The sequence below is a fragment of the Eurypyga helias genome, unplaced genomic scaffold (assembly GCF_000690775.1).
Source record: "Eurypyga helias isolate BGI_N326 unplaced genomic scaffold, ASM69077v1 scaffold27846, whole genome shotgun sequence".
In the NCBI taxonomy this organism is placed as follows: domain Eukaryota; kingdom Metazoa; phylum Chordata; class Aves; order Eurypygiformes; family Eurypygidae; genus Eurypyga; species Eurypyga helias.
In genome coordinates, this window is record NW_010258954.1 from 3,313 (window position 1) to 13,268 (window position 9,956).

At 38.5% G+C, this 9,956-nt stretch overlaps 1 protein-coding gene across 1 annotated transcript in view; it reads left to right on the plus strand.

Moving 5' to 3' along the window:
• The window catches only part of INTS7 (integrator complex subunit 7), a gene marked incomplete at its 3' end in the record, with an annotated part of 13,179 nt that extends 3,306 nt beyond the window's left edge, over positions 1 to 9,873 (plus strand). Inside the window, exons 4-12 of the mRNA XM_010154540.1 lie at positions 981 to 1,118; positions 1,607 to 1,653; positions 2,154 to 2,353; positions 3,876 to 3,998; positions 6,240 to 6,357; positions 7,342 to 7,476; positions 8,034 to 8,131; positions 8,783 to 9,022; positions 9,736 to 9,873. Coding sequence (XP_010152842.1) covers positions 981 to 1,118; positions 1,607 to 1,653; positions 2,154 to 2,353; positions 3,876 to 3,998; positions 6,240 to 6,357; positions 7,342 to 7,476; positions 8,034 to 8,131; positions 8,783 to 9,022; positions 9,736 to 9,873 — 1,237 coding nt within the window. The remainder of the gene's footprint in view (positions 1 to 980; positions 1,119 to 1,606; positions 1,654 to 2,153; positions 2,354 to 3,875; positions 3,999 to 6,239; positions 6,358 to 7,341; positions 7,477 to 8,033; positions 8,132 to 8,782; positions 9,023 to 9,735) is intronic.
• Positions 9,874 to 9,956: the final 83 nt, after the last annotated feature.

Consider the following 9,956-nt stretch of genomic DNA (forward strand, 5'->3'; position numbering starts at 1 on the left):
AGTTTCAGGTTCTTCAGTTGACTTGGCCTTTTCCCCCTTAACTAGTGCCAGTAAGAAGGAACATGCTGAAAGAAAGATCTGCTAAAACAAAACTGTCTGGAATTTTATTGCTAGATAACTGTCTGTAAATATTTGTGTAGAACTCTTGCTGAAATTACCATCAGTGCTAGTCCTGCATTCATTCTTTTTTAATTGGATGATGCTAAATGTGTCCAAAAAGTATCTTCTGAGGTTTTCTTAGCAAAGTATAGATTGATTTGCTCCTTTCTTAGCAGTTATGCAAAAGGTATTGCATGATTCCCAGTAATAACCTTACCTCGCATCGTTAAAAGATCTTAGAAACAAAGGTTGAAAGTCAGGTATTTGTTGGCTTGATCGCGGTAACATTCTGGAATCTTTGCATTCTTAGCATGGGGTTAAAATTTATGACTGTTCAGACAGTTATCATTTATTTACTTCTGCAGTCTTAATTGGGAAGAGGGGTTGGAAAGGGTGGAAACAGTTCTCTAAGTGCCTTTTTTTTAATCCCACTACGCTACCACATTTCTGAATATGTATCCCATGATGTGTACTTCATGTGCGTCTGAAAATAGCTATCATTACATCTTAGCAGTAAATCTATTGTATTGATACCACAGCTTGAAAATAAAATAGTCTTTAAATCTTTGTCTCTAGTGCTGTAGTGCACTCCTAATTTTATGTGAGTTTTTGTTAAATTTCTCCTTACTCATTTCAAGCTAAAAGGTATCGAAATCTAATTATTTTTTTTATTAAACACTGACATAACCCACATGGCAAAACTTGTTACCTTTTAATTATATGCCTACTTTTAGCACTTGTTTGTTTGTAATAGGTGTGAAAGAGCACATTTATATAAAAACAAGTGTTTTAACCAGTCCTTTTACAATTCTGTTTGGTTTCATCTTGCATTTCCTCATGATCATTGTTATTCCTGATTTTGCTGTGCTTTATTTCTGTAGGATGTTGGGCAGCATGGCATCTATTATTCCAGAAAGGAAGAATGCACATCACAGTATTCGTCAGAGCTTGGATTCCCATGATAATGTGGAAGTTGAAGCGGCTATATTTGCTGCTGCTAACTTTTCTGCACAGTCCAAGTAAGATGTTTTTTTTTTTTTTCAGTTTTTTGTATTCCAGAGTATGGAAACTTTATTGACCTTGGCATTCACAAATCTTAATGTTTCCTTGTGTAGTGCTAAGCATATTTATGGCAAAATATTTAATTATGTGCAGTAACAGTATTGTAAAGAAACCTGACTACAAGTTTAAGGGTGTTTTTTTCTAAAATAGTAATAGAGAGCTCATAAATATGGGGATGAAAAGTGGAATAGCAGCTGTAATCAAGAATTATTTCAGAGAAATTATATAAGGGAACAAAATGTAGTACTGCGTGTTACTTTCACATGTTTTTCAAGGCTTCCATTTTACCACTTGGTCATGGCCATATGCAGGGGTTCTAAAATGGCTTGTGTATTGGCAAGCAAGCTTTGAAAGTTTATTGTTAAAACACAATGTTTGGTAGTTCATTCAATTTTTAATTGTTTCTTTATTTTTCATTTTACCTGGCGCTTTCTTTTCTCTGTAGGGATTTTGCTGCTGGAATATGTAATAAAATCAGTGAGATGATTCAAGGTATGTATATGTTGGGAATGACCAAAGGGAAAAACTCTAATTTCTCTGAGAATTCTTTATTTTTCATATGTAATATCAGATATCAAAATGCTATTGCTGTTATCCTCAAATGGTTCCAGTTTTTAAATTAAATTAGCTAACCAATAATCTAAGGTATGGATCTTGTATCCTCTTAAAACCTAAGTTCTCAAACCACCTTTTTTAAAGAATAAAAGCTCATCTATGGTACAGTGAATAAACACACACAGGTTGCTTCAGATGATTCAATGTGCGTGGCCTGCGATGAAGCAAGGAGCAACTTCTCAAAGAGCTGTGGAAGTGATACCACTGTCGTCATGCTGCCAACCAGTAGATGAGTTATTTGAAACTAATGCAGGTGTCTGTACAATCTGCGTTCTGCAGTGGCAGCAATGCAGACGTATTGTGTGCCTCAGTACTGCCAAAAGCCAGTAGAGGACTAACTGTTAACATTCAGCCCATGTTTCTCTTTCCTCTTGCAGGTTTGGCCACACCTGTGGACTTGAAATTGAAGTTGATCCCTATTCTGCAGCACATGCATCACGACGCTAGCCTGGCCTCCAGCTCCAGGCAGCTGCTTCAGCAGCTGGTAACATCATATCCCTCTACCAAGATGGTCATTGTTACTCTGCACACCTTTACTCTGCTTGCTGCTTCTTCTTTGGTTGATATTCCTAAACAGGTAGTTCTTCCTAATTTATTCCTTCAACTTGAAGTACGTTTAAAAAACCTCAAATTCTAGGTGATGCTGGAAATAAACCATGATGGATGTGCTGGTATGGTTGCTCCTATGTGCTGTAGAGGAAGAATGCTCTGAAAACAGCTGCTGCTTTCATATTTTTTGCTCTCTAGTCCAGTTCCCAGATAACCCTATCAAACACAGCAACCCTTCTTACACAGCATAACCTGTCTGTCTTTAAATCAATTGGGGTTAAAACCAAGTAGGATTAATTAGTATTTAGGAAAGCAAACTCCCTGACTTTTTCTGAAAACATTTCATCTTACCTGTAGCACACAGGCGCCACATTTTTTTCTTGGGCTGTGGGTGTGCATTTTGCCTTCCTTGCACGCAAGCGAATGAATATTTCAATAGCATGGAGTGCCTTTAAAAATGTATTTCTTGAACTATGGTGAATTTGAATCTGTTGCTGCAATTTAGGACTATAAAACAAGTTGTGGGAAAGCAGTGATGGAAAAATACAGCGCTTGCATGTTCTGATAACGTGCTTTGTGGATGTGATTTATATAGCAGGTCTCAGTGTCACTGTGTTCAGATTCTTCTAACTAATCCTTATACAGTAGTCAGGAAAATCTACATGCTTTCTTCCAATCCTGTACTGCTATGGAAGTCTGGTGTCTGTTACTGCTACACTATTAGTACTGATCTGTAACACTGGTATGGCTGATTTCTGTACTTCAGGATGCTTTTAATATTGTTGAATCTGAGCCAAGTGAAACAACATTAGAACACTTGATGCGCTTTTCTTAATAGCGGTAAACTTGGTGATTTAGACTATTTCTGCAACACAACAGCCAATGCTGCCTAAAAGGGATGTAGCCAGGTTGGGGATGGAGAGCAAAACTGAATGGCACGTTCCTGCTTTTTCATGTGTGGGCTATTCCATCTCTGTAAACTTCCAGGAGATGAACACAATAAAGGACATGTGGTTAAGTGTCACATAATTTGAGATAAATGCTTTGGAGGGGGTGGGTAGGGGTTGTTTCTTTTTTGGTTTGGTTTTTGGGGTTGCTTTTGGCAACTACAGAGACAGACAAGTTATGTCTGTGTTGCTCTCTGTTAACTGCAGGTGATGCAGCCACCCAGATTAGCATCAAATGGTCAGAGTACTTGCCAGTAGCATCAGAATATTTGCTAGCAGCATAATCGTGGCAGTATAAGGTGTTTATCAAGCTTCACAGGGATGTTTTATGGTATTTCTTTGAGTGCCAAAACAAGTTTCAAGGCTTCTCAGATATGCAGGCTGATGTAGAGAAGGGTGTATGAAAGAGGAGAGCAGGATGGTAGAAATCAGCTGTTTTAGCTTGCCATGGCATCACAGCCTAAGTAGGGGCTTTTCCATGTAGCAAGCAATCAGACAGATAAGGCCAGTTAGTTTTAGCTGCATATGCTCAAAATTTCTTCAAGAGTACTTTTAAAACTTCCTTCTAGTAGCTTCTCAAATAATGAATTTGCTTTGTTGCAGATCCAGCTTTTGTTGCAGTACTTGAAGAATGACCCCAGGAAGGCTGTGAAGAGGCTTGCGATCCAAGATTTAAGGTTGTTGGCCAACAAGACACCACATACATGGAGCAGAGAAAATATTCAGGTTTATACATTTTGAAGCTAGTTTACTCTTTGTAATGAGTTGTAGAATTCTTTCCAGAAGAACAGTTTGGGAGGTGTAGGAAGGAAGAACATACATGTCCATAACCTTAAGTCAGGTTACTCTGCCAAGCAGAGTATCCAAGTATTGATGAACAGTTCGTGGAATCACAGAATATTTCAAGTCGGGTAAGATGACCCATAAGGATCAAAGTAGAAGCAGCATGTGTCATGTAGTAGTACGGAAATAACTTTTCCATCTGACAAACTTGCCTGAGTTAACAGACATGAGGTGAATGTTGACATTCATTTTACCACACTGAGGATGTATTAATGCTCTAACAGATTCTCTTTGGGATTTGTCAAAGCATGTCATCCATCAGGATATACTTGAAAGGGCAACTGTAATTCTGACTTCATTTTAGGATTAATGGCTCATTTTCAGCAGTATCCTTGTGACTCCTGTTGTATGAGTGAGACCCTAAAAGGTGCTAATAGTGCATCTGTGTTATCTGGGGAAGCAGTTGTTAGATTCTAGATGGTATTACTACTACTTTTAATGTCTGTTTACGTTTTGTTCTCTTTGTCTTTCCCTTTTTCTGGTAGAAGTGACTACAGAAAACAACTTCAGGTTAGATTAACGGGAAAGTAAATACCTCAAAAATTTAATTGCATAGGCTTATAGCTCTACTTTCTGTGTCTTTTCTCTTTGTTACTCTTGGAAGCTACATTTTTCTCTGTGCAGTTGGAGCATAAGTAAGGCAGCTGGGAGGAAAAACCATGCAGATATTTGTTATTAATTGTGTGAAGAATAAAGCATGGTTTTGCTTTGTCGCTGATTCTTAAATAAGGTGGTTTAGAGTGTGCAAAGGCTTTACTTTTAGTGACCTGCTTTCTTCTTCATAATGGATTAATACAAGAAATCTAAATTTCCTTTACGTATTTTTAAAGGAATTGCTTTAATGGTTTATGGACTCTTTGCAGTCAAAATGCTAATCTACGCTATTATGCCTGGCTGGTGAAGACATTAACTTCTTCAGCATTGTGGATCTGCCTGGAGGTCAGATAGGAGGCTAGGTCTTGAATTGCAGAGACTTCACTGATTTCTAGACACCAGCTTCAGAAGCTGTTGTTGCTTAGAGCAGTCCTGACTGACTGAAGGTAACAAGCCGTCTGCCGTCCATCCTGCTGATTCTTCTGTGCTGCTGGTGTTCTTCATAGTACTGTTTCACATGTACTCTGGGTGGTGATCTAATAGCACTGGAGTAAAACGTTAGTGTCTTGGGAGACAGCAAGGCTCACTATCAACCCTAATCATATCTTCTGTCTGTTGATGCCATACCATTTAGTGGATTAGCAATCTACTACATTGGTACAAATTACAAGTTTAATCCTTACACCATACAAGAATATACATCTGCCTGATAAGAACACTGTTTTGGGGGTTTTATTTGTTCTGTGGAACTAATTGTGGTGTTCTCCTTTATTCAGTTACTGGATGTTATCATTCAGCTTTCGTGCTCTGAGGCAGAATATACATACACTTTATGTTTGTCTTATATTGCTTTCTCTGCTGTTGACTAAAAAAGACTCCAAACCTGGTGAATGCGTAAACAAATTGTGGACAGTATTGGCATAATGAATCTGAGAACAATGTGAAATTTTAAGAGTTGTTCCAATCTAGATGTGATAAGGCCTGAGGAGATTTGGCAAAAGGCACGAAAGTATGACAGGAACGCTACTAAAAATGAATTAAAAAATAAAATGTCCTTTAAGATGCTTATCAAGAAACTTAAGCAGTATTCTGTTGGACACTGGGACTGTTAAAGGCAATGCCACTTGAAACTTTGCTCTTGAGAGATGACATAATACCCTGCAGATTGTTATAAGGCAAAATAACCAGTATACCTCTGAGACTGGAGACCTGTCTTAGAATCTTTTGTAATATTTGATCAATGAGAACTGATAATAATTTTGGCACTGATTTTTTTGATTAATGACTTAGTTGGTGTTTCCTAGCATATGAGACTCACTGTCACTTTTCTGCAAGCCATGTCCTCGGTCTGCTACAACAGATGCTTCAGCACACAACTTCTAACTTATTATTGTATTATTATTGTAGTATAGTGCTTTCTGTGGAAAAATCTTGACTGTCAAAACTTTTCAGGCAAGTGCAGCTAAACATTAACTACAGACAGTTCATGGGTCTTCCTTCTCTTGTATCTTTTGTCCTGCTACTCTTTAGGCACTCTGTGAGTCTGCTCTTCACACTCCTTATGACAGCTTGAAACTGGGCATGCTATCTGTTCTTTCCACGTTGTCAGGGACCATTGCCATTAAACAGTATTTCAGCAGTGCTCCAGGTAAGACAACTAGATTAGATGGTTTTTTTTTTGGCATATCTAATGGGTTGGCAATTTGCTGATAATCAGTTTAATCTAAACGCTTCGTAGCATATTCTTGAACTGGTTTTGGAACTTCAGAACAGTAGCTGGGGAGTCAGTGTTCATTGTCTGTTAACTTAAAATGGAATACTGTGTACCCATGAATAGGCATGGTTTAAGGTTTTGTTCTGTGTTTTGTGGGTAATATGCTTTATGAAAAGTGATTTTTATCTTTTGGGTCTTCACCTTTTATTCATAAGCCGAAGAAAGGTAATGCATCTCAGATGGCTGACCTGCATTCTGCCTAAGGTGCTTTGAAACAATGGATTTGCGGAGTAGCATGGAGGCTTTTAATGGTGGGAGGGTGGCTGGGTGCAGTACCCTGGCGCAGTGAAGCTATGCCACTTTTGGGGGAATGAGCTGTTTCACTACCAGGTGAACCTTTCTGCCTTGTGACTATATTCTGTAGAAACAGAGTAGACATTTTAAAGTGATCCAAGATATCTTGTTCTTAAAATGGTGATCATACTGTTTTCTTTTTTTCTTCTTGAAAGCCAGACTACCCTAATGAATATTACCAGCCTGACTACATGGGCTGCAGAAATGGAGAAAAATAGCACATCCTCTTCAGTCATTCTGGCATGTCTTAATAATTAATATGCTCACCAGCTTTCTTTTAATCAGATGTATTTTTTTAAGGCAATATTTGAGTCCCTAAAACATCAGCCTTTAGACCCAAATATTCTTTCTCATATATGTCTAACTTTTATGGTGTTCAGGAATGGAGAGAGAGCCTCTGTTTGTGTGAAGAAAGATATGTTTTCATTCTGTCCTTTAAACATGTAAAAAACAACCCTAATCTTAAGTCAATATTTTTTTTTTGCATAAGCATACTTGAAAAAATCTATGGTGTAATGATGGACTCTACTGTGTTTATGTCTCTTTTTCCTTGTCTTTACTTAGGTACAGCAGCTACAACTGCGAGATCATTTGATTTAGTAAAACTAGCACAGCAGTGCTGTTACCATAATAACCGTGGCATTGCAGCACATGGTGTGAGAATTATGACCAATATATCAGCCTCTTGTCAGGAAAAAGGTAAATGAGAGCAAGGACAAGGAATGTGTCTGTTTACAGCCAGGCTTATGCACTTAATGTGTATTTGGGCCTCGTTTCTGAAGCTGGCTGTAAATCTGTCTGATCCTTCACGCTGGTTAGGGAGAATGAGGGCTATAGTATAAAAATCATACAGAATATTTTCTGAATGGTTAGAAAGATTCAATCTTCATCTAACTTAGAGAAAATTGTGCACAGTAGAACTTGTACTAAGTAAATGCTTGTCCTCACTTTGTAAAATCAGTGAGCTGTTTGTCAGCTTTTGAAAACTCCTTGCACGAAGTCTGTTGCAAAAGAATAACAGGGCATTTAGAGGTCTTAGTCCAGAGACTTGTGCACACTCTACACATGTCACAGTTGGTGTGACTGCTCAATAGTTACTGAGACATGGGATGGCAGTATTGTTTCTAAGTAAAATAAAGTAAGGCAGAAGTATTAGGAAGATACTTACCTGTCATGGCTGCAACAGCAGTGCAATCATTACACCAGTTATGATCAGAAAACGTAACAAGGAACTAACTCTGCTTTTATTTTCTTAGATCTTCTGCCTTTGGAGCAAGATGCAGTTTTTGGCATAGAAGCTCTTCTTGTTCTTTGTAGTCAAGATGACAGTCCAGTAGCTCAGGCGACCTTAAAGGTGATGTTACTGTTGTCTTCCCCTTGCAGAGCTGTAAGTTACAGTAATAGCTTGTATGACAGAAAGGCTAATGTGCACCAGACCCTTTCTGGTGGAAGCATAACATACTGGAAGGAAATAAAGATCTTCCTATGTTTCCCCATAATCAGACTGCAGAGTGGTAGAGAAACTGAGCACAACTACAGCGCACCTCCTTTTGGCTCTAGAATAAGTTGATTGTTGTAGGGGGAACAGCTATGGTAAAACATGAACTTGAACATGGGGTGGAGGTGTCTGTGGAGGACAAGGAGAATCTTGGAGACAACCTGCTTTTTGGAGATGGGGATGCAATGTATATGATCACAACACTTGTATAAACTATTATTTTTATTTTCCCACTTCATAAGCTGCTACCAGTAATTTTGCCTTTTTATTCACCTGTAAAGGCTGGTGGTATGAGATAGAGGTTACAGTTTCTTGAATTTGGTATGTTTTTGTGCTGTGAGCTCAGGGACAGAGGTTTGGGCTCTTAGAAAAATCTCCTCTTTTGTAGAGTGGATGGTTCTAAAAATACCAGATCTTCTACATTCCTGCAGTCATACTTGCAGATAAGTATGTGGCTTTATTTTTAGTAGTCGTGTTCATTGTACCTGTTGATCATGTGAATTGCAGATCACGTTGACTTGCATGGTGAAGCTGGTCAAGAGCCGTCCTCATCTGAGCCAGTCAGTAGTCGAATCCCTGCTGACCCAGTTGCACAGTGCCCAGGATGCTGCCAGGATTCTCATGTGCCACTGTTTAGCAGCTATTGCCATGCAGCTGCCTGTACTAGCAGATGGGATGCTGGGAGACCTAATGGACCTCTACAAATTAATTGGACGGTCTACCACAGATAAAAAACAGGAGCTCTTGGTAAGACTTCTTTCTGGTCAATAGCTCTTGATGGGTAAAGTCTGTATAAACTACTGTGGATGGAATTTATTTTAAAAGGCAGCTGAGCTGTTTATGTCCAAGTTGATGTGACAGCCTATAGCCACTGTTTTCTGGTTTGCTTTAACTTTTGTCTACATATGTCAGTGTTCAGTGTCAAAATGATGTCACATAGATGGAGCTGAAGGATGCAGCGTACTCCGTTAGGTTTCCCAGAAGGTGGCACTGCTTAGACGAACAGATATTGAAGGTATTGGAGTATCTGTGGAATGATGCTTGCAGGAAAGCAAAATGGCAGTTAGATCAATTTATGTATGGTGCTCTGACACATGTGACCTCTAATATGCTTTAAGAGATAAAAATGCTTTTATTGCATCTATTTAGAAATGAATTTTAAATTTAAGAAAGAAATGACAGGCTTCCCATTAATTCATTTGGAGCCTTCAAAATATCTCAGTTAAAAGCCACAGTAAAGATTCTTTAAATGAAAATGACCTTCATCTACAAGAAATACTTGGATTGCCATAACTATGACTGAGAAGTTCTCAGTTAAAATGTATATGTAATCTTCTATGTAGTTTTGAGTCCAAAATGAAACAGATAATTTCTGGTAGTTTAGGAAACAGAATTGGCTTTTTCCTTGGTTTGGTTGGTTCCTGAAATACAACCGTCCCCACTCTTCCACTCTTCATTAGGTTTCTCTTGCCACAGTGATATTTGTTTCCAGTCAGAAGGCTTTGTCTTCAGAAATCAAAACTGTTATCAAACAGCAGCTTGAAAACACCTCCAATGGGTGGACAGCCTACCGGATAGCCAGGCAGGCTTCCAGAATGGTAAGTGAAAATACCTGGAGGAATATGGTTTGGTGTGGTTGGAAGGATGCCAGTAATATATTTATTTATTTATTTATTTACTT